This window comes from Larus michahellis, chromosome 6, assembly GCF_964199755.1.
Source record: "Larus michahellis chromosome 6, bLarMic1.1, whole genome shotgun sequence".
NCBI classification, from domain to species: Eukaryota; Metazoa; Chordata; class Aves; order Charadriiformes; family Laridae; genus Larus; species Larus michahellis.
The window spans coordinates 13,778,811-13,801,933 of record NC_133901.1 but is presented as its reverse complement, the minus strand read 5'-3'; the positions used below and the strand labels follow the sequence as shown (position 1 = coordinate 13,801,933).

Here is a 23,123-nt window from a genome sequence, read left to right as displayed (position 1 = left end):
GCACAAACGAGGACGCCACGCTGTCCCACCGCCTGCTGCAGTAGATTTTGCAATATTAAAGCCACTGGTCAGAGGGGCCCCAGCAGTTCTTAAACCTCACCTAGTCGCAAAACGGGATGAGATTAGAAGAGATGCCGAATTTAAGACACAGGGCAGTCGTCCTCCCAGGCAAAGCCCTGCCTGGGCAGAATTGATGCACAGCGTTGTTATCTACTGCCGTGAAAGGGGCTGGGGCGACGGTGCAGCAGTTGAAAAACAAAGCCAGAAATGCCGGGGAGGAGATCACAAAGCAAGACCCGTGAAACAGGGAACAGGAATTAAATCAAAGGGAAATAAAAACTTGCCAACAGAGTCTCGAGAAAAGAGGAACGAATTGTGGAGGAAAGCGCTAGCACTAGGCATTCCCAGAGCCGCGATTCAAGGTCAGCCTACTGGCATCATCTTGGGTCTGATTGAAGCATTCCTGAAACCAGAGAGCGGTGGAAACAGAGACTGTATTTCAACTTCTTTAAAGGAGGATAATCCCTTTCCCCCTCTGAAGGAGGAATTGCAGGACACCAAGTCAAAAAGCGAGTAATGTCCGGAAGGCAATTGGGCCTGCCTGTCCGGAAAGGGGAGGCTTCTCAGTGGATAAGTGACGATGGCCCATACATCTTAATTCCAGTTGGTCCTCGAAGACAATTAGTAAAGTTTTTAATAGATACGGGGGCACAAATTTCGATACTCTCTGTGAAGCCAAAACTCTCCTGCAACACTCCCGTTTCTGTCCACGGTGGAGAAAAGTGTGAAAGCAGCTTCATAGAACTGGATGCTGAAGCAGCATATTTCGAATTAGTGGCATAACAGTGGCCAGATTAGTGGCCATCACCACCTCTTTGTGGACCCAGAAGGACTAGGAGTGCCGGGCAGGGGTCCCTCAGCTTCCCGCCACCATTGCCATGGCAGGGGCTTGCATGGAGGTGGCACATCAGCTCAGCGAAGCCCCGCTGCAGCGTCTGCTCCACATCTGGTCTGGGCTGGGAGGATGGCTTTGGGGGAGGCGTGCGGAGACCCTGCTCTGTCCTCCCGGTGTCACCAGAGAGGTGCCCAGCACTCCTGGAGATGGGCTCTGCTCCCTCCCCTGCCGCGTGGTGCATATATATCCATATATACACACACCGGCACAAGTGTCATTACATGTGCAGGCTTCACACTTCCAAACAAATCCTCATTTTCCACCGACCGAAACTGCAATTCTGTGTCACACGCTCAGACACTGTTCTCAAATAATACCCCCTCTACTCTGTTATTTACTTGTAATCTTCTTTGGTAATGACAGACCCTCATTAGCATTGGAGACTTTTTTTTAATCAGTATAAAGCTTAACTTCAGTCCCGTTGCCTAAACGCTTGGTTTGACCACACCAGAAGGTTTTCTTTCTTTCAAGAGATTAAAGAACATTTCAAGTTCAGCAGCAGCAGAATTCTATTTTTTCCTAAAACCAAACAGTTCTAAATTTTCTGTCAATTCTGATCAAGAACGCTCACTCCTGACACCGCAGTACCGGATTTTTTTCAAAAATCACCTGCTTTACCTTCGTAGCATCTCTTGAACCTGAATATTCAGCCTAATGGGCATTCCAGATTAAGCATTCCGAAATTCATTTGCTAAACCAACATGGGATCGTGCTTAAACCACTTCCAAACAACTTCAAGTTGAACTATTTACAATTGCCTCCCATCCAACGCTGTGGGGACGGGGTGGGACACAACTCGCAGGACAAAGCAGATTTTCAGTGAATTCCAGGAGCAAGAGAATCAAGGCCATATTCTTCTCCGTCAAAATATTGGAGGAGGTGTCCTAAACTATGGCCACCTCACATATTAACCCTGCAAAGGGCAGTGCAAATCCTGAGAACTAATTTAGGTTACAAACAACAAATTTAACCTCAACGCGTTATTCCCTTCCAAAGAAAACAATCCACAGACATGAGTTCTGAGTTAATGTATTAATAGCGCTGTAAGCAGCCTTCAACTCTTTGTAAAAGAGTTAGACAACGCCAGATTAAAGAAGGGCCCAAACCCCAAACTAAGGCTGTTCTTCCTTTGGGGAAAAAGACTTCTGTTCATAAAACTTCACCCTCTTGGCGGGATCAGGCAAGACAGAAGGAACCTTGTCGAAATACGGGTGGTCTGATACCGAGAAGGACACCAGAAATGCACAACTGGAGGGAAGCCGCAGGGAGGATCTTGCCCACAAACATACCCCGTACCCCTTTTTGGTTTTTAGAAGTTAATAAGCTTTGAAGAAATCAGCAGAGAAATTCCATGAGCATAAGCAAATGACTGACGTCTTCATCCCTTTGCTATATTTTTAGAACAATCTTTGCTCTGTTACGTTAAGATGGATGTGGAAGCGGGACACCTGTGATCTGAGAAGAAAGAGACGTGTATCTAAACCAGAAAATTAAACAGCTGGCTTAGATCCATTCCGCTCTTTTGGACTTTACAACGTTGTCCAGTTTTTAAACACCCACGTTTTTGTTTCCAGATCATCATTCTTTGAAACCTCCCTCTTCAATCTCCCCCATTTTACAGGATTATGCCACTTCTTTAGTACTTCCAGCCTCCAAGGAACTCCTGGCACCCCACCTGCTCCAGATATTCCTGAGACTGGTAATAACCCCTACAATGGCAAAGCTCTTACCCCCCACAAAGTCCCAGGAAATCCTCCCTGGCTAAAATGTCAAACACCAGGAGCCTGCATCCCTCCAAAAGCAGTTTACGCCCCAGCATCCTGACACATATTGAGGCTTCGTACAAGCCACTCCCACAGCTCACCCAAATTCCACAGTCTCTACTCGCTCATTCTGTTGTTCTTCAGGCATTTTCTCTTCCTAATCCTTGCTCTCTTGCCAAACCAGGCTCCTGGAATGAATGCGGAAGAAAAAAGAAGAAAAGCCAAACTTCTTTATCCTCCCTCTATTCCAACTCTGCTGGTAAGCAGATCAGGACTGGTGTTAGTATTAAATAACCATTTTGTTCTGACCTTGAATTTGTGACGTGTCTATTTTACAAACCTCCAGCTCCCTTGATGGTTACCAACAGTTCTTCCCCTTCATTGGGCATTGCTGGCATCGAGGTGGAAGCCCTGAAGTCCAGGCTTGTGTGTTTCCAAATCATTCTCTCCATCCTTGAAGCATATTGAAAACAACGGGGAATGCTGTAGGGATGACATTTCTGAGCACGTTCATCAAGGTGCGTTACAGTCATCTGCTCCACAGGCAGGGAATGCCAGGGCAGCAGCATTATTTGGGGGGCAGCAGACAGAAAAGGGTTCCGTGGACAGAAGCAGCCGTAAGGTATGGAAGTGAGGACCGCGTGTTCTTTGCGCTTCCGAGATCCAGGTTTTCCTCACGGGGATCCAAGTTACAGGTTTCACTTCCTTAGTGGAAGATACCGGCAAATAAAGGGATTGAAATATTTTTTAAATCCTAAATTCCTATACAATTACATAGTTCCACTTGTTTTCTTAAGGAAAGCTGCAGCCCCACATTACACATCATCAAATCTACGATAACATTTACGCAAGGTCTAATTGCGCTCACTTCACACTCCTTCCACCTCCCTGCTACTCAATTTAGCAATCGATCCAACAGAGAAGGAACAGCTTTTGCCTCTCTCCCCCTGAAGCACACCATCACCAGACCAGATCACTGGTGGGGGGGCTGGGAATCCACTGGGAGGGAAAGCAGAGCAGCCCCTTCCCATGACAGTTCCCACACTCCACCAAAAAAAAAAAAAAAGACAAGAAAAGAAAAGACAAGAATGTGTTTTGAAAAATGAGACTATCAGACAAGAAGCACGGAAGCCCAGCTTCCTCCCACCACCTCTGCCGCTTGCACTGGCCCTGGGGCTCACTCCGTGCCACCAAGCCGGCAGGAGACTAGTCCAGCAGCAAAAAGCAAACGGTTTTCTGACAGCTTCGGGTACCGACCAGCCCAACAAAAAGTCAGATCAAGGGCAGCTGATGCAGGAGGAACACAAAGAACGACCTGTCCTTTTGGTGGCATCCAGCTATCAGATTGTTTCGAACCTTCTCAAACTGCTTCCTTAGTTCTTCTTCCACAACTTCCAATTTTTTTTTCCCTTCTTTTTTTTTTTTTCCCCTCCCTTTTTAAACCGTGACATAAACCAGTTTCAGTTTGCTTTGCTGCTGAAATAGCAAGTCCCATTACTTGCGAAAGCACCTGGTATTTCTTCTCCATCCCCAATGCTGACATTAGGACTCGTGGCTGCACAATCCAGTCAAGCCTGCAAAGCAATGCAGCTGGAAACGCAATCGGGGAAAAAAAAATAAATCAGCTGATTTAATTCCCAGATCCGACTGGCTGTCCAAACGCTAGTATAAGGGAGAAAGCAGAACACGTTTTCAGGAGCACAATACTTGTTGGCAGCATGGACTTGGAGCAGCTCAACAGACAGTCGGAAAGTCATATCCTAGATTCTTTATCCAAACGCTGCTGCTACTCTGCAGAGACTTGAGCGCTTCCTGCTTCAAAAAGTAGAAAAGCCATTGACTCGAAGAAATAGAAGCCTTAAGTAAGCCAAAACTATCATAAATAACACTAGCAAGAGCATTAGAAAAGCCGCTCCCTGATCTAGTCTGAAATAGCAGGTTGTAGCTCTGTGCTTTTCTCTCTTAATTTTACAAACACGTACATTGCATACTGTCGCGGGCGGAGTGAATAACTTCCCTTGTAAGAGAGTAGTGAAACGTTTATTAACATAAAACAGTGATGTAACAAAGTTAGTAGTGAATGCGACAGTGTTTTACGCGATGCGATGCCAGGGTACACTGCGTTAGTCACTGCATAGAGGCCAGGGTCAGACAAGCTCTCAGGGAGACCCTGCGCCCCCTCCAGCTCTCGGCTGCAGGATTCAGCTAACACCGGCGGGATGGGGAGAGGAGAGGGAGGCAGAAGCCGACTGAAGAGGCATCTCCAAGTCGCAGGCCCTGCGGGGGCCGCCCTGCCCTCTGCCGGGCTGCTTCCACCGCCCACCCTGCCTGCAGCCTGCCTGCAGCGCCTCTACCATGGCCACTCCTGCCTCCAGCGCTCAGGCATCTTCCTGGGCCAGAGCCCTGAAGCATAAAGTGGAGCGGCAATTAAGTTCCTAAAGTAATGAGGAAGGTCGTTGTCATTAAACCAGACACCACCACCACTTAAGACTCCCTGCAGGTGTCAAAAGCTAGGGGGACCTCCTGTGACAAGGGCTGTCCCAAACGGCCATTCCTGCCCTGAGCCCTTTCATCTGCCCCCTTTGCTCCTCTTGGACTTAACCATTCATTTTCATTCCTCATGTGGAAAAGGCTCTCCAGGACGTGGCTGCAGCAGCACTGGCACATTTCCACCCCAGAGGCAACACCTGATAAACCACTAGGAAGAACCCTATTAAACCCCCCACCCCTTAACAGCGGGGCAGGGCAGAGCATTGCCCCCCGAGAGCCAGCCAAGGCCACCAGGAGCCAGCTCAGCACTCGCCAGCCCCACAGCGGCCGCTTTAGCCGGGCTCCCTGCAGCGGGCCCTTGGCCGCCGCTACATCACAGTTGGTCACCAGGGTCGAACGCAGCGTCCGCGTCCCTAGTTGCAGCGGAGCCATGGCGGAACCGCACGCAGCGCCTGCAGCTCCCCAGCGGAGCAGCACAAAGCGTCGCTTGGGCCGTGAGGCCAGGGCTGGGTAAGCCCAGCAATGCCATTCCCTCACCGCCGCAGAGCACAGGAGGCAGTAGCGGGCGCGCAAGAGCCCGTGTCGCCGGGCCGTGTGGCCCGCCCCCGTCCTGCGGGAGGCGGAACGGCTTCTCCAGCCTCTGGGTCCTCCATGGGGCCCCTCCGGCCTCCGACGGGCCCCCCGGGCCTCTGTGGGTCCCCCGCGAGGTCCCTCCGGCCTCGGTTGGGCCCCTGCGGCCTCCAACCCGCCCTCTGCGGGGCCTCTAACCTAAAGGGAAAGGGGCCCAGGCCCGCCAGGGAGGGTTCAGCAGGATCCCACGGCCGTCCAGGGCCCGGCTCGGGGCTTTCTGAGAGGGAAAGCTCCTCGCCTGGACGGAGGGGGCGGGCAGGCCCCGGCCCAGCCCAAGCGGGGAGGAGGCGGCGGAGGGCTGGGCGGCCGCTCCCGCCTCCCTCAGGCAGCGCCAAGATGGCGCCGCCTCCCCGTCCCTCCCCTCCGTTTCGCAGGGGCGGGGGGGCTCTACCCGGCAGCCAATAGGGAGGCGGCGCCGGGCGCGCGGGCCGGGCGCATTTCCGGCGCGGGCCGTGTGTGCCGATGGCTGCTGGGGGCCCTCGGCGCCCTCCTCGCCGCCGCCCGCCGCCCCGCCGCCTGCGGGCGGCCCCGGTCCCATCGGCCCATGGCGGAACCCCGTTCCCCGCGGCCTGCCCCGTCTCTGGGGCCTTGCGGGACCCCCCCGGGGCCTGCTTGGGGGTAACAGGAGCCTCGGCCCCATGGCGTCGGCCTGAGGGGCTTGAGCCGTTAGCCGCTCTGCGGGCTGGGGCGCAGTGTGGTGTCCTGCCCCGGGGTCCCCGCCACGCTCCTGGGCTGGGCTCGGCCCTTTGAGGCTTTTCCATGAGAGAAAGATGAACAATTACGGGCGTGAGTGGTGAAGGTGGTGGGCAAAGGAGATAAGCGTTAGCTACTCTCGTACTGCACTGCTGAAGCGCAGTCTGCGATTTTTTGGGATGGGGGGGTTACCCAGTGAAAACTTGAATTTTTTACAAATTCAAGTTATAAATCTTAATGAACTGTCCTCAACACTGGTGGGCAGGAGGTTTTGAAAAGAGGAGGGCCTGAGCTTCTGTGGGACCCTACAGAGTTGTTGAGTTTTCCTAATACCTTCTTTCTTTCCTGTCCTTGCTAAGGAGGCAAGTCAAATGCTGGGCGTAAATAGGTGCTGTCTCCTGTAGAGCGTGGAGAAGGACATGAATGCGTCTGTCATGGCATTTTGTGGGGCAAATAGAGGAAAAAACCAACTAGGAGCAACCTTTGTGCTCCATTCCCAAAGTAAAAATGTGTACTGGATTTTATCGTTGTTATCAAGTGATAGAATATTTGGACATACGCTTAATAAGAAAGGGTGCAGCTAAGAATCCTTTGAAGAACGAGTTCCCGAGCACTGCTTTAGCAGTAAGTTATTGCAGTGGGTGTCTGCATGAGTTGCTTTCCCACCTTTTGTTTCCTGTCCTACTTAGTCTTTTCTTTGCAACTCCGTGTAGTGACTGAGGAACTTGGAAGGCTTAGTAGTGGCTGGTATGCGGCTTTCCTTGAGGAAGGAGCAAAACTTGGCGTCTTAACTTCTGCAAGTTTTTGGTGATAGGAACAGATGTAAAACGTTAGGAAGCATTAGGAGAATGAGGAAAAGAGGCCTAATAGGGTGTAGTGGGATAATGAGCTGTGTGTGAGCGGTCCGTTGCCTGGGAGAGGTTGTGGGGGGTTGATGGGGGATGCTCAGCGGTGTGCTCAGGGTGGGTGTGTGTGCCTGAGATGATCGCAGGGGTGCTCGGAGGAGGAAACCTTTGGGCTATGAAAAGTAACTTTGGAAGTTTGGGTCCTGTGAAGGGAAGTCAGCCTGGTAGAAGCTTCAGGAAGTTTCAAACCACTCTTCTGTGTGTTCTTTCCTCAGCATTTGTACACCTGTGGAGGATCCCGATGAGCCTCCAGCCAAAAAGAGAAGAACAGGTATTGGACGTTACAGAAGTCTTTAATAGGCCTGATTTTTCTTAGGTTTCATCTGCCTTAGAAAACTCTGGCTTTTGTACTTCTTTTGACTTTTCTACTTTTTCTACTTTAGTTTATTACTTTTGTGGTAAACACGTACACGTAATAAACTGCATGCATGTGTGGAGGTGGGAGGAGGATGAATTGCACCCTGTGCTGCTTCTCCGGAAACAGGGAATGTTCCCCAAAGCAGGGTTTTTTTGCAGATCTGTCTGGCAGGCTCACGGGTGGGTTAGTCTTTGAGCTGTGGCTCTTGAGGGGCTGCTCAGTGAGGCAACTCATACAAAAATTGCCACCAAGTCCTGTTGGCAGAAGGGTGTGAAACTTGAAATGGGTTACAGTGCTTTAGCTGTGGCGTTGATGCAAATAGAAATCCTAATCTCCTTTCCTATCATGTTCTTATATGGCCTGTCTTTGCTTTTTTAGTTTTTGACGTCTCCGAGAATGGAGAGAAACCTGAAGAAGTTTCCTCTGTGGGAAAGTTGCAACGCAAGGCAACTAAACGCCGGAGAGCGTCAGTCAGGGACGATGCTCCGAGCAGAGAGTCAGGGGAAGAGGTTAGCAAGGGTTGGGAAAATAGGGCGAATCTGTGGAAGATGAAAGAGCAAGCGTCTCTCCCTGAAGCGTCCTGAAGTTGGGCCTGCTCTGAGCCTGTGCAGCAGTAGGTGGTTCTTTTCCATTTCTAGCAGGCAGCTCGTGTGTGCTGGGTTTGCCTTCCTCAGCTCTGCGTCCTCTGCTCTAGCACTTGCGTCCGAGGGAGGAGCAAAGCGTTTGTTGCCTTCCAGATACTTTCCCGTCATCCCAGGTTATGGTTGTCCTGTGTTTGTAAACTGTTGTTACTCTCTTTCCCAAGCTTGTAGTTAAGGAATCAAAATACACAACTTTGCAAGAAAAACTGCGTACTTCCTCTGGATAAACCTCCTTCTGATAGGTTCATAATCCACCATTCCGGGGTAGGATGGCTGTAGGACTGGGACTCTGTCAAAATGAGTCATGAGCTGCTTGACTTCCCAGTTTGGTTCAAGTAGTAGTGCTATTTTTCTTATTGCCCTATAGGATAAGAGGAATAAGAATCTGTCATGCTCTGACTATTCGTTCGTGAGAGAGTCATTCACTCTTATTTGTTCAAAATATGTTTTTGAAGGGCTAAACTACCACACTTTGGACTAGTGATAACTGCGTGACAAGCTTATATTGTTTTAATCACTGCAGGTATGAGAGCCTGTATTAAAAGCCTAAAGTGTACTCGTCAGAGATCCTGCAAAGATTGGCATTCTTCTGCAGTCTGAGCGGGCAAATCATGGTCCCCAAGTCAGAACAGAGTTGAATAAATTTCAGGAAGTTTATGTTTGCTGGCATTCACATGGAATTCATGTTTTACTCTCGTTGTTTTCCTTTTTTTTGTTTGCAGTCCACCTTTTCTGAGCCTCCAGCTAAAAGGGCAAGATGGTGTATGGAAGGAGGAGGAACGCTACGGATTGGTAAGGCTGACATGGAGTTATGAACTCGTTTCTTTTTCACCCGCCCTTGTGCACTGTACAGCTGGAGGCCTAGAGTTCTGTAGGGCTTATTGCAGGCACAATACTAGGCAGCGTCTGGGAATACTTGAGTGTGAGCTCTGTTTCCTGCCTGCATCCTTGCATTGCCTCTGGAGTGGAGCCAGGCGTTGATCTTGTCATCTCAGTAGACGAGCTGCCTTGGATGCAGTCCTTCAGTTCTGATATGTCCACTGTTGGCTTGCCAGAAGTCAATTGTTTGAAAAGCTGATTTTGGGTAGTAGGTCCTGATAACTCTTTTTTATTTCAGGTTTTGGCTGGCAATCCCTTGTGTGCACAACTTTCTGTAGTTGCCAGTATGAAACTCTGAAACTCTCCTCAAGTGACATAACACAAATAATATTATGATGTAGGAGAGAAAACGAGAAGTTTTCTTTTGTGAAGCTCTTGACTGTAAACTCATAAAACCCTTCAATTTCTTTTTGTAGTTACTTCCGCAGCAGGCCGGCGCGGGGCCTATGTACGAACGGCTGCTGGGGGCCCTCGGCGTCGTCCTCGCCACCGTTGCCCACCGCCCCGCGCCGCCCGAAGGCCTCGTCGCCCTCCAAGAGGCCACCCCCGAGGTCAGTGAGCCGCCCCGCCCGCCTGCGGGCCACCCACAGGCCTCTCCCCCTCCCATCGCCCCATCCCATTGCCAAACCCTGTCCCCCGTGGCCTGCCCCAGCTCTGGGGCCTTTGCGGGACCCCGCCGGGGCCTGCTTGGGGGTGGCAGGAGCCTCGGCCCCATCGCCTCGGCCTGAGGGGCTTGAGCCGTTAGCCGCTCTGCGGGCTGGGGTGCAGTGTGGTGTCTTGCCCTGGGGTCCCCGCCACGCTCCTGGGTTGGGCTTGTCCCCTCTGCCCGCCCAGAGCCCCCCCTGCGGGGCGGCAGGGCTCGGCGTGGGCTCCCAGGTGCCATGCGCCGCCCTCTCCCACCCTGGCACCCCTCCTCCCGGCCCGGCTCTTGCCTTGTGTGGCTGGCCATTGGTCCCGCCGCTGTCGGGTCGCCCTGTGCCCGCGGCCAGAGTTGTTCACTCGTGATGCTGAGATGAGTGTGGGTTCCAGACGTTCCCCCCGACTCGCTTTCCCTCTGCACAGTGTAGGGGTTTGAAAAGAAAGAAAAGGGGAGGAGACTTGGAGTAGGAGTGTTGAAGGAGCAGGGGACAGTCTGTATACATGTAGGGATATCTTGGGTGGAGGAGAGGCATGGCATGGGGATGTGGCAGGTATGTGGGGTGGAAGACAGGGGGATGCCTTCCCAGACGTTAAGCGTTGCAGGTGCCCCAGAGCTCCCAGTGACAGATGGCTGAGCCATCTGCGTGCCTGTCGCATGTGTCTCTCCAAGGAGAGGGAACATCTGGCAACACGTGCCACGTTTTGGGGGGTGTGGTTGCTTCCTCTGGGAGCAACTTGCTCCAGGAGGCTCTGCTGAGCGTCTCATGTTCCCCGGTGAATGGGAGAAGCGAAGGTCTTCTGGAAGGAGCCACTCGTTGCACAAGCAGTAGTTCACAGCTGCTGTGCAGAGCACAATCCCAAAGTGAAGAATGCGCCTTTGTGGGCGCTGCAGGCTGTCGTGTCACGGCCTGACCAGGAGACCCAGTTTTGCTAAGAGTTCACTGGCAGTGACAGGCGAAGCAATTAGGATGAAAGTCAAGCGAAAGTGTGTTAGACGGCTTGAGAAGCTGTCCTGCTGAAAATAAGTTTTCTAACAATGCTCTCCGAGATATGCAGTAAAATAGCAAAGCTCCCTTGTGTGAGTCTCTTGAAGGCAATCTAAAGCACAGGGTGGTTGTTATTGCTGCCCCTTGAGGTTTTTCCGTGATAGAAAGATGAACAATGATGGGCATGAGTGGTGAAGCTGGTGGGCAAAGGAGATAAGCATTAGCTTATCTACTACTGTAGGTAATAAACTGCATGCGTGTGGATGTATACGTAATAAACACGTACACGTGACAAACTACATGCGTGTGTGGAGGTGGGAGGAGGATAAATTGCACCCTGTGCTGCTTCTCCGGAAACAGGGAATGTTCCCCAAAGCAGGGTTTTTTTGCAGATCTGTCTGGCAGACTCACGGGTGGGTTAGTCTTTGAGCTGTGGCTCTTGAGGGGCTGCTCAGTGAGGCAACTCATACAAAAATTGCCACCAAGTGCTGTTGGCAGAAGGGCGCGTAACATGAAATGGGTTACACTGCTTTAGAAATCCTAATCTCCTTTCCTATCATGTTCTTATATGGCCTGTCTTTGCTTTTTTAGTTTTTGACGTCTCCGAGAATGGACAGAAACCTGGAGAAGTTGCCACTGTGGGAAAGTTGCAACGCAAGGCAACGAAACGCCCGAGAGCGTCAGTCAGGGACGATGCTCCGAGCAGAGAGTCTGGGGAAGAGGTTAGCAAGGGTTGGGAAAATAGGGCGAATCTGTGGAAGATGAAAGAGCAAGCGTCTCTCCCTGAAGCGTCCTGAAGTTGGGCCTGCTCTGAGCCTGTGCAGCAGTAGGTGGTTCTTTTCCATTTCTAGCAGGCAGCTCGTGTGTGCTGGGTTTGCCTTCCTCAGCTCTGCATCCTCTGCTCTAGCCCTTGCGTCCGAGGGAGGAGCAAAGCGTTTGTTGCCTTCCAGATACTTTCCCGTCATCCCAGTTTATGGTTGTCCTGTGTTTGTAAACTGTTGTTACTCTCTTTCTCAAGCTTGTAGTTAGGGAATCAAAATACACAACTTTGCAAGAAAAACTGCGTACTTCCTCTGGATAAAGCTCCTTCTGATAGGTTCATAATCCACCATTCCAGGGGAGGATTCCTGTAGATTGCCATTCTTCTGCAGTCTGAGCGGGCAAATCATGGTCCCCAGGTCATACCAGAGTTGACTAAATTTCAGGAAGTTTATGTTTGCTGGCATTCACATGGAATTCACATTTTACTCTCATTGTTTTCCTTTTTTTTATTTGCAGTCCATCTTTTCTGAGCCTCCAGCTAAAAGACCAAGATGGTGTATGGAAGAAGGAGGAACGCTACGGATTGGTAAGGCTGACATGGAGTTATGAACTCGTTTCTTTTTCACCCGCCCTTGTGCACTGTACAGCTGGAGGCCTAGAGTTCTGTAGGGCTTATTGCAGGCACAATACTAGGCAGCGTCTGGGAATACTTGAGTGTGAGCTCTGTTTCCTGCCTGCATCCTTGCATTGCCTCTGGAGTGGAGCCAGGCGTTGATCTTGTCATCTCAGTAGACGAGCTGCCTTGGATGCAGTCCTTCAGTTCTGATATGTCCACTGTTGGCTTGCCAGAAGTCAGTTGTTTGAAAAGCTGATTTTGGGTAGTAGGTCCTGATAACCCTTTTTTATTTCAGGTTTTGGCTGGCAATCCCTTGCGTGCACAACTTTCTGTAGTTGCCAGTATGAAACTCTGAAACTCTCCTCAAGTGACATAACACAAATAATGTTATGATGTAGGAGAGAAAATGACAAGTTTTCTTTTGTGAAGCTCTTGACTGTAAACTCATAAACCCCTTCAATTTCTTTTTGTAGTTACTGATGCCTTACGCTCACTGTCCCTTTGTGACAAGACAATTCCGCGTCTGAGGTAAAACTCCTTCCATTTTCTTGGAGTTCTTCTCCGAAAGGTTTATTGCCTTTCACTTTTGTTGTTGAACTTCCTGCGTATTGCCTAACATTTGTATTTGTGTCCACAGAGCAATATTCCTCCAAGGTAGCCTGGAACTCCCTCAGGCTGCTGTACTAAGGGAGGTCTCCAGCTGCTTTTTTGGTTTTTTCTCCCCCAACTGATTTTAAGCTTTTTCTTTAAATCCGGATACTTCATAGCCACAGGAGATTAGATAAAGATTAAAGGTCTGTGGTAAGAGGAAGTGTAGAACTTGAGAAGAGGCTGAGGTGACAAACAGCAGTGTATCTTCAAGGCAGTTGTTCTGATTTTCGCTTTGACTTCTCTGTACTTTCCCATGAGCTAGTTGAAGACAGCAGGTCTTCATCTAAAGGTTGTAAACATCTCGCATCTGTCTCCATCATCATCAGCGTACGTGCTTTAACACAACAGCTGTTGGTGAAGCTAGCATCGGGAGCTGCATACTTGAACCTTCTCTTGATACTATTTCTTTTGCCCTTGATGTTTTTAGCACAAGCCAGAGGGGCAAGCAGGACATCAAACCTGCCTCAGGCAGCGTCTTGACACCGAGGCCACCCATTAAGGAGCGCGCTGCGCCAGAACGCAGCACTTTGGAAGCCAGCAAAATGGGGAGGCTTTTCTGTACTGCTGAAGAGGTAACCTGAGTGCGAAATGTGTCTTTTGAACGGAAAGAACTTAGCACTGATAGCAAAACGGTGTGTAAAGGCTGCAGGAGCAGTTTGTAACAGCACAGTGGGTGTAGTGAAAGAAGTTGAAGGGATGCTTCTGGGAAATCAGCATATAGCATTTCATTTGCCTTTACGTGCATCAAGTCTTGGAACAGAGCAGTGGTTTGTTGCCAAAGGATTGAATTTTAAACCATTTTCATGGACCTGGTGTAGTGGGGGAGGACCCTGCAGCCAGTTTCCCTTGTCAGTGGAGCTGTACTGCCTTGTCACTAAGTATGTATTTGTTGCAGAGTTGTTTCACTACTTTGTCCTTAACCTAGCTCAACTCTGCTCTTTAGGTAGCAAGTCTAAAAGGATAGCGGAGGGAAAAAACCCACTGAGTTGCTGCTACTCCTTCCTTACAGGGCTATCTGAGAGGTCTTTCCCTGTCCTTTCCTTCCAACACCTGAAGGAACCATTGGAAAATTCCTGATGAGCTTACATGGGAGAAGAACGTAGGGCAAAGTGCTGGAGAAGCAGGCCATGGCAAGCTGTGGAGCATGACTAGGATACGCCCGGGGACTCATAGCAGCCAATCATGATGTCTATTGGCAGGAATGCCTATTAGCCTGAATTATTAGGCAAGGGGTGCAGACCATAGCTGAAGAGCAGAGGCCCCCATTTGAGGAAACAGTTGCAGAAGGAATTTTGAGCCTTGTAGTGGGACACGAGCTCCTAGAGCAGGGCTAACACAAAAGGAAGGTGGGAATTCCTGCTAAAGTAAATGTGAATAACGTGCCAGTATTTTGGGAGCAGCCTGTGCAGTCCACGCTATATCCGGATGACAAACGTTTGCTTCACATGCAGTGGTTCTAAGCTGTTTGGTTTTCCCTCCATTTTGCTAGGATGTTCAGCGAGGAGAAAAGGTGAAACATCAAAAGCCTTTGGAACCAGTAAAGGAAGAAGATGCTGGAAGCCGTCCTAATCCAGAGCCGACAAGGTTCCGCAAGTAATTATAGGAAAAATTACCTTTAACTTTTTGGTGGTAACTTTGTAGGTGTTGTACGTGGAAGCGGAGGGGATGACTGTGTCCTACAGTGGGGGTTCTGGGCAGTGTCCCAGGGCAAGTGTTGGGGCAAAGTAATTTTTAAAAGACCGACCCCCCCGCTTCAGCTCCCTGCAATGAAGCACGAATAGTCTCTGAATGATCTGTTGGGCTCATATCTCAGAGCAGAGCTGGAGCATGTGAAGCAGATTCCTTTCAGGTGAAGCTAAACCAGAGCGTGTTCCCAGGGCACGTGCCTAATGCACTCCGACTGCTAACGAGCATGTAGTCTCTGAGGTCAGGGTAGAGCAGGTCTGAAGTAAAATGTCCTCCTCGGTGGCCTCCTCAGGTTAACCCAGGTATTTGTAGGATGTGCAAAGAATGTTTCTTTCTTTGTAAAGACAAACCAAAAAAGCCACTGATTGACTGGTGAAAAGGTAAAGGGAACAAATACCACGATGGATTGATCTCTCTTGAAATTCTGAAGAGACAGAAAATTGGACTCGTGTATCTTCAGTGTGCCCGAGTTGAAAGTGGCCGAGTTTCTGAACGTAAACTCCCCATGGAAATCCCTTTGCATTTTGTCCGGAAACTAGTGCAGGAGACAGGATGTTTCTGCCAAGGGATTAAACAGCTTAATTTTACGTTACGTATACCTGTTGCTTTACCCATGACTTCCAACTCTAACGTAGACAGTTGCGTACGTCTGAACTGGATCTGTCCTAGTGAATTGGTATGTACTGACAAGAAATGCCCTAGGTATAAAAATAGTGATTCTCCTCTGTTGTTTTTGCTGCACCGAAGGGTTGAAGCCTATTCCAAGGAACCTGTGATGACTGACCCGGAAGAAACAAAAGGAGGAGGAGATGTTTATCCATATGCAACTCTGAGGACTGGTGAGTATCCCCATAATTCAAATCCATTCCAGTTTGTAGGTAGACTTCAAATGAAAATAGGGCATTTCCTATACACTCCCACATGATATTCAAAGTTCACACTGCTTGCCAGAGTTCAAACTTCCTAACCGTACAGTCGTCATTTAAATATATTTTTTTTTTATTTATTCCTCAGAAACGGAGAGCTACGTACATCTAATGGCAATTGAAAGTTGACTTATTTTTTTAATACTACTGCTTTTCTGTGCAGGTATCACATGGGTGGATGTTTGCTGCCCAGAGCCATCTCAGGGCGATGTTGTGACCAGGTAGAGTCTCTTTTCATCATGGTTCTTGTTTCTTTTGGCTCTGTGCGCGTGTCTCTTTCCGTGCCTGTTCTTCTCCCCGCTTTAAAGCCTAGCGCTCTCTTTAGCCGTGCGGCACTGTTGTGTGCTGGAATTGTCAGTGGTTCACCTAAGCGTGAGGGGAGAGAAGGAAATAAAGGAACGGATAGAGTATGACGGGTTGAAGTAAAAGGAACATTTTCTTGCCTTTTTTGTGGATTTAACTACCAAGGGAAGTCATTTGACAAAGCTTGTGATACCTACTCTTACCACGCTGGACTGAAAGTGGAGAATACTGTGAGAGTCTGTTGTAGGTCTCCCTCCTGAAAAAGGGGGTCTTTGGTGGCAAGGCAAATTCTTGGTTTTGAGGAAGGCACGTATAGACAGACAAGGTTACTGTCTGTGTATTTGTTTGCTCTTCAGAGTTTGCGTGGTTTTACTGGTAATCCTCTCCAAATGGGGACAGTCACTCTCTTGACTAGCCTACAGAAGGCAAGTAAATATCCTGTAGGTGTCCCATTTTTAGTTCCCTGTGCTGGTCTTAGTTCCCGTAAGCTAACTGTATGTGGCTGCAGGTAGAGTTGCGGGTGTTCATGTTATACCTTGCAGTATAAGCCCTAGCACACAGCATTTATCCCCAGTAGATCCCAGAGCACTTGACAGAGGAAGTGCTGGTTGCTTCCCTGTTTTCCAAATAATGAAACTGATCAAGAGAAACCAAAGGAGTCTTGCACAGGGAGATGGGAAAAAATGTACAAAGCTCCAGCGCTTCCTTCTATGCCAGTCTGGCTGCTCCGAAAGAACCGTGCTGGAAGCGGAGACGATGTTGTCACAGGGGTGCAACCGAGGCTGTAGTCAACATCAGCCTTGAAAAAGCATTTCTTGTCCAGAAGGTGAATTCTTGAGAATTCCGTGGGACAGTACAGGTCCACAGCTCGCTGCTCTCTCTCTTTCTCTCTCCCTCTCCTCGCAGGGGCTCCCCGCCAGCAGAAGAATGTCTGGAAGAGGACGGAGCGGTGAAACAAGCTGTTGCAGTTGCAGGGGTAAGCTTGTGTTATTCATGATTCCATTTTTTAGGAAAATGTATCTGGTTGTGATCAGAAATTTTTGCGCTCCTCCCTTTCATTACTTCCTCAACAATATCTGTATTCGTCCAGGTCGTTTTTCCCAAGGGAAGCGGGAGCATGATTTGTTGAGTAGCACAATCACAAAGGGTTTCCTGCTGCCGTTCATTTTGTTTCTGGACTATGATGAGCGCACTACCCTATACTATTTTTCTTCTTCCCCTTTGATGTGTTGGGTACAGCCTCAGAGTCTTTACTGCACAGGCTTGGTTGACCTGCAGAGCTGGACTGTGGTATCTTTAGTGGTGTCTTTTTTTGTGAGATAGGAAGTACATCTCTTTGACTTTCGTCTCTGGTCAGGATTGAGATCAAAATTAAATTTTAGTCCTGGAAATCAGAGCTATTAATCTCCATCTCAACCTGATACCTACCTGTGGAGGCTTTTCTGGGGTTCTTAACGCTACTCCAAGGCAAACTAACTTCCTGCCTCTCTTGCCTCCGTTTAGTTTTGAGTGCAGCACTACATGGGTGCGCAGTTGGAATGCAGTCCTCGACAAAAAGTAACTTTGGAGTCGTCTGGTTAGATGTTTGTACAAAAGCCCTTCCAGTTTTAGACATGAGCAAGATTTTCTGTGCTATCCCCTAGCAAAAAAATCTGTGCTGGATTGGTAGCTTGACGTCCTTTTGTCTCACAGGAACAGCGTGGAGCTCAGATTGCAGAAGGTGTGTTACGCCAAGTACCTCTGGCACCCACCCAGGCCAAAAAGTCACCCGCCCTTGCCGTGAAAGGAAAGAAAGTCATAAGGCTGAGAAGAATAGGAAAAGACTTTACTCCACTCACAGAGGTACCGTAGCTGACAGGCTGTTTGACAAAAGAGAAGGCTGTGAAACAGCTGCAAGGAACTCCATTTGTTATAGGTGGTTCTTCAGGCTTTTTGAAATCTGAAGAACTTGCATTTAAGCTGTTAGGGAGCGTCTGCAGCTGTGACTTGAAGTTCCCCCACCTTCCCATTCTTTCAGGCTCCTGACTTAGCTGCCTTGGCATGGAGAATGCCTGCTGCGGTTGCCTTAAACCTCAGCGTTGCGAGGGCTGCAGCATCGCATGGGAAAGGCGTTTGCTGTGTGTTTGCTCGTCCCTGCGTTTTATCTCAGCTTCCTTGGTGAAAACAAATTGAAGCAAACCTGGGCCCTGAAGTTGCAAGTCAGGATGCTGAAACCAACCAACCAACCAAAAAGGGCGATTGCTAACCTAGCCGAGAACCGGCAAAGGCAGTTGCTCTGTCACCTGAGCTTCATTTCCAGGCCGTGTTTGAGTTGAAAGCTGCCCACAGGTTGGCATGCTCGATGCTCTGTTGCACAAGTCCTTCCCCATTCAATTGTCCATTTCAGGCCATGGAGAGAGAGGTCGTTGCCGCATTAGGCAAAGGTGAGCCAGAGGAGATCATGAGCAGTGCCTTCAACCTAAAGGTGACTCGTGAGGACGTCCACACCCTAAGGAACGGTTGCTGGCTAAATGATGAGGTAAAAGTAGCTGCAGCACAGGGATCTTCTAATTGAGCATTTCTTTAAAAATACCCCTTCACCGTGTACTTTTCAAAGTTATTTGATGACCTGCACAGCAGAGGCTAGAAATCTCTGTGCAGTTCTTATTTTAGGTACTTGAGGGTCCAGCGTTCCTGGCAGTTCCTTCACTTGTTGTGTTATGTGCTTCCAGGAGTTAGTCCAGGTTCTTGGAGTGGGTGGCAGGTGTTTTTACCAAAGTGCAGTTTGATAAACAGCTGTAACCAAGTGCGATGTTCTCACAACAAAAGCTGACAGCTGAGGCTGGAGTTCTCTCAGCTGCATACTTCAGGGTGGCCAGAAAAGAGATGTGGCTGTATTTTTCGTTTGGTAAGCTAGCGTCTGATTTTACATCTCCAGTTTACTCTTTGTGGTACAGGTCATTAATTTCTACATGGGTCTTGTGATGGAGAGAAGTAAGAAGGCAGGATATCCATCAGTCCACGCTTTTAGTTCTTTGTTTTATGAAAAACTAGCTTCTGGGGGCTACAGAACAGTAAGAAGACTGACCCGATGCGTGGATGTCTTCCAGAAGGACATCATCTTCGTGCCCATTAACTTGAGCTTGCACTGGGCACTAGCGGTGAGTCAAACGGGCTTGTTGTTTAGAGTTGGGTGGGGAGAAAAAGCTAGCAAGAAAAGTCATGTAGGTTTGTGCAGCACAAGGTGGTGCTTTGTCTAACAGTCACCTTTGAATAACAGGTCATAGATATGAGAAAGAAGACCGTCAAATACTTTGACTCCCGGGGACAAGAAGGAGGGGACAAGATTTGTGAGACTTTGCTGTAAGTAACTGCTCAGTCAGTGCTTTTGTGTTGTGAATGAGGAGAACGTTTTGGGATTTTGCCCCTGTGACACGGCTGCAAGTTTCCACATGTCTTGTAGATAACAAACGAGAAATCTTGGATTCGCTTGCTGCGAGTTGTCTGACAGTGACTCCTTCCCTAGTCTCACGTCGTCCCCTCCACCCAACGTCTTGGATGCCTGGGTTCTGCCACCTTCCCCCTATAGCACAGACAAAGACATGGTAGCCCCGTGGCACACGGGCACCAACTTTGTTAGTGATCAATAAAATGGGGCTATTGACGAAAGGGAAGAAGTTGAGGGCAGAAGTGTTTGAAGATACCGCTGGGTGCTCTTTGTAATTCTGACATTCTCGTTCAAGACAGATACCGTGTAGCCAGCTTTTGCAGCTGTGTCAGCTGGCACGCACACCTCTCCAACGTAACGGGGACAGGTTTTCCTGTTGTGCAAGCAGGCGTCCTTAGAAGTCTCTGCCACTGATGCAGAGGTAGTCAAACCCCTTAATCCAGCAGCTTTGTAGCCCAAGAGCAAGGAGAGCGGCCCCGCAGAGACAAACCAAGCGTTGGTTTAGTCCGGTGCTGTCCTGAACAGTTAAGAGCAGGTGCCTGGGAAAGGCTATAAGAACAGGTCTGCATCCAGTCCTTTTTTCCAGCAACTGGTGGCCTGGAAACTTCCTCAGCCAGAGGTGCTGGCCCAAAAGCTTTTGTGTTTGTCCTTCCGGAGGCGCACGCAGTGTGTGGGATTCAGGCACGTGGTGGGCTGATGACATTAGGGTTCCTTGCTTGGTTTTTCTGTTCTTCCTCTGATAACATGGGATTTGGGGTTTTTTGGCCTCTGCTAAGCAATGAACTTAGGCTTTTGTGGAAGCCTCTGTTGGAATTGTCGGTCTCATTCCTGATGGTTAGCTCGCAGCCTCTCGCAGCGTTTGTAAATTTAAGATTTGGATTTTTCCTCCAAATGCCTGAAATCAGCTGCTGTGAGGATCCTCTGACATGTTTACTCTCCTGCCATTCGTCTTCCTGTGATCTTTCATCAGCTCTTTTTTTCTTGGCCTAAATTACAGCGATGAAGAGTGGTTTTTCTTTGTTTTAAACAGCAAATACCTGCAAGAGGAGAGCCGTGAAAAAAGACACGTGAAGCTGAATGTTTCGGAGTGGACTGTTCACAGCATGGAGCCACACGTAAGCGAACCCTACTTGCACTTGAAATGTGAACTAGAACTCCTTGTCACGAAGCTCTTAACGCTTTCTCATAAGGCCAGGACTTCAGAGAACAGCCATAAGCATCTTCTGGTACCACATGGGGCTGCAAGTGGACCAGGAAACCATGCTGGGATGAAATCTTTGAGCAGTGCCTCTCCTTGCTGGCTGAATACTTTCTTTTTTTTTTTTTTTTTTTTTTTTTAAAATTGCTCTGCCACGTGAAGGTGAATTTGGCTTTGCCCCCATTTCACAAGTCAAATTTCAAGTCTCTTTAGCAGTTGTCAGAGAACGTGGGCTGCTTGTTTGCAGCCCAAATCCTGGCACGTGACAAAGCAAGGGCTTGGGCTGATGTTTCTCAGCAAGTTAATAGTAAAAAGCAGCACCGAAAGCCTCGATTTAAGGGATGTCACTTTAGAAAGACACTGTAGAAACCTCCAGACACCTTGCAGGGGGGAAGCCTGCTGTCCCTTATCAGCCTGCCAGGAATTTGGCTTGTAACATCCGAGCGTAGGAAGCCGAGGGGAGGGATGATGTGCAGTTCCTGGGGTCTGTTCCTTGTGTTGGGGAGCGGTTACTGGGGATGGTGCAAGTTCAGGAGTGTCTGGTTAGGGTATTTTTGGTAACGGGTGCTGCTTCCAAGTTGCTTTTCCTTGAAGATAGAGGCAAATTCTCCATCTTCTTTGCATTCGTTAGGAAATCCCTCAGCAATCGAATGGAAGCGACTGCGGCGTTTTCACCTGCAAATACGCAGATTACATCTGCAGAGACAGACCGATGACCTTTACACAGGTGAGTGAAGGTTCTAAACAGCTCCAGCCCCTTTCGCACAGAGACAAGAGCCAGGGAAGTTACGCAGCGGCTGAGGTGTCTGCTCCCCGTGAGATTCCTCTTGGGGGAGATACTGGAGCCAGTGGGTTTGTGAGATCTGGCCTTTGGATCTTTGGGAGAAATGGGTCTCAGCCTTTGACCAATGCAGACACTGGTTCTTTTCCAAGGCAGTGCTCTTCTGTGAAAGTGCTTGTGAGCTGTTGTGTGGTCAAGGAGATCTGGGTTTGGTGGCATGTCACCCTCTTAGGAGCTGTGCACGTGAAAGCCAAGTTGTACCGGAAGGGCAAGCGTTGGTGGTTCTTAAAAGGAACTTCATAGTAAAGAATTAACTGGGTGTTTATGCGTATTTTGTGTCTCTTTCTGCCATGACGTGTATTTCATGGAGTTTTCTTTTCTTTTCAGATCCACATGCCATATTTCCGCGAGAGGATGGTCTGGGAAATACTCCATCAAGAGCTGCTGTGAGGCATGCTCTACCAGAGTAACACTGTCATCACCTTTGGGTGACTACCTCTTCTTTTAGTTACTTTTCTACTACCTCATTTGAAATAGCAGCAGGCACACAAGGTTTTCTCTGTAGGTTAAGTAGTAGTGGTTAAGATTGTTATTTCCCCCCCTGCCTGCCCCTATTTTGGAGACAGTAACTCTCCTTGAAATTAGCTAAGACACCTTAAGCACAAGCTGGAAAGGTTGGTGTCACCTGGCCAAGGGAATGGTTAAGAATAAATGCTGTGAACTTCCATCGCAGAGAGGGCTGCTCACACCTCGCAGCGCACGTGGCCGCGTTCTGGACGAATGGGACTCATCTGGTGGTGGTGACATTGCACGAGTGGAACTTCTCTCACAGCACACGTGGTCATGTTATGGACAAATGGGACTCATCTGGTGGTGGCAACAGTTGTGTGAGCTGACCTTCTCTTCCCAACAAGAAGGAGCTGAACTGCTGTTTCCTCAAAGAGAGCTTTCTTCTGTTTCTGGAATAATCTACCATCTACTTGATGCCTACAAGTGGATTTGTGATGACCATCAGAAGAAAGCATTTACCATCTTTTGATTTGCAAGAGAACCCCCTGTGGTTGGGGTTGGTTTGTTTTATTTCTGTCTCCAGGGAGTTCTGTAATGTGAAAAGAGAAGTATTTATTTATTTTTATTAAAATAAATATTTAAATTATTTAAAGAGCCTTACTGGAATGAAACTTGATCTGGTAAGGAGAGTGATTTAGGGTTTTTTTGTCTTTGAAAATAAGGTTGACATATCAATGTGGGTTTTAGCTCACTCACAGTCTATGGAGGAAGAAGACTCTGGCCAGGCTGGGTATCAGAGCACCAGAACCTCCAAGCGATTGTCCCAAAATGCTGAAGGGACAACCAGGACATTGTTCAGCAGCGAGAATCCCAGGAACAGCCAAGTAGGAGATTATTGCTGCTCTGCCACAGGCGCTGCCTCCAGGCATCTGCCCAATAAAGAGCTTGTGTCGATCCTCGCTCTGTTACGCTCAGACCCAGCTAGATCAGTTTAAACATGGCGTTTCCCCCTTTCTTTCATTTTTTTCCCCCCCTCTAGTTTACACTCCGGAGCTGGAGTGGGATTTCAGGTCTTTCCTTGACCATCGCAGAGGAAAAATTGCCCAAGAGGTGGTTTGGAAGCCCCGTGTTGGAACGCTTGTACAAATGACCGTCTGCTGTTGTTTCTGTAATGGCAGTTACCATCATGTGAGGTGATTCCTGCCCGGTGATGCGGTCTCTCCTCTCCTCGTCTTCGGGGGGAAAGCTGGTGATTTTGGGGCCATGCCCTCTGTCGCCGTGGGTGGGATCAGCCTTCCCGGGCTGCTCCTCGCCTGAAGGTCTG

The 23,123-nt window shown here is 49.1% G+C and overlaps 1 protein-coding gene across 5 annotated transcripts; it reads left to right on the top strand.

Moving 5' to 3' along the window:
• Positions 1 to 6,285: 6,285 nt before the first annotated feature.
• LOC141745186 (sentrin-specific protease 2-like) lies at positions 6,286 to 22,455 on the top strand. 5 transcript variants are annotated; one of them, XM_074592455.1, is made up of 20 exons: positions 6,286 to 6,624; positions 6,891 to 7,707; positions 8,173 to 8,303; positions 9,158 to 9,227; positions 9,731 to 9,865; positions 11,531 to 11,661; positions 12,218 to 12,287; positions 12,791 to 12,845; positions 13,396 to 13,540; positions 14,458 to 14,561; positions 15,402 to 15,493; positions 15,744 to 15,801; positions 16,790 to 16,859; positions 17,576 to 17,725; positions 18,270 to 18,401; positions 18,820 to 19,023; positions 19,143 to 19,225; positions 20,341 to 20,425; positions 21,140 to 21,235; positions 21,677 to 22,455. In XM_074592455.1, the coding sequence occupies exons 4-20, from the start codon at positions 9,200 to 9,202 to the stop codon at positions 21,737 to 21,739; spliced, it is 1,701 nt and encodes a 566-aa protein (XP_074448556.1). In that variant the 5' UTR covers positions 6,286 to 6,624; positions 6,891 to 7,707; positions 8,173 to 8,303; positions 9,158 to 9,199; the 3' UTR covers positions 21,740 to 22,455. The 5 variants fall into 5 exon arrangements, with proteins under 5 accessions (XP_074448556.1, XP_074448558.1, XP_074448559.1 ...); XM_074592457.1 differs by having other exon boundaries at positions 6,286 to 7,707; positions 21,677 to 21,777; positions 22,023 to 22,455; XM_074592458.1 differs by having other exon boundaries at positions 6,286 to 7,707; positions 14,458 to 14,552.
• The last annotated feature ends 668 nt before the right edge of the window (positions 22,456 to 23,123 follow it).

Coding starts and splice junctions, on each gene's coding strand:
- LOC141745186 (XM_074592455.1), top strand. CDS start 9,200: ATGGAAGGAGGAGGAACGCTACGGATTG. Junction 12,288..12,790: donor AGGAGGAACGCTACGGATTG/GTAAGGCTGACA, acceptor TTCTTTTTGTAG/TTACTGATGCCTTACGCTCA. Junction 14,562..15,401: donor GAGCCGACAAGGTTCCGCAA/GTAATTATAGGA, acceptor GCTGCACCGAAG/GGTTGAAGCCTATTCCAAGG.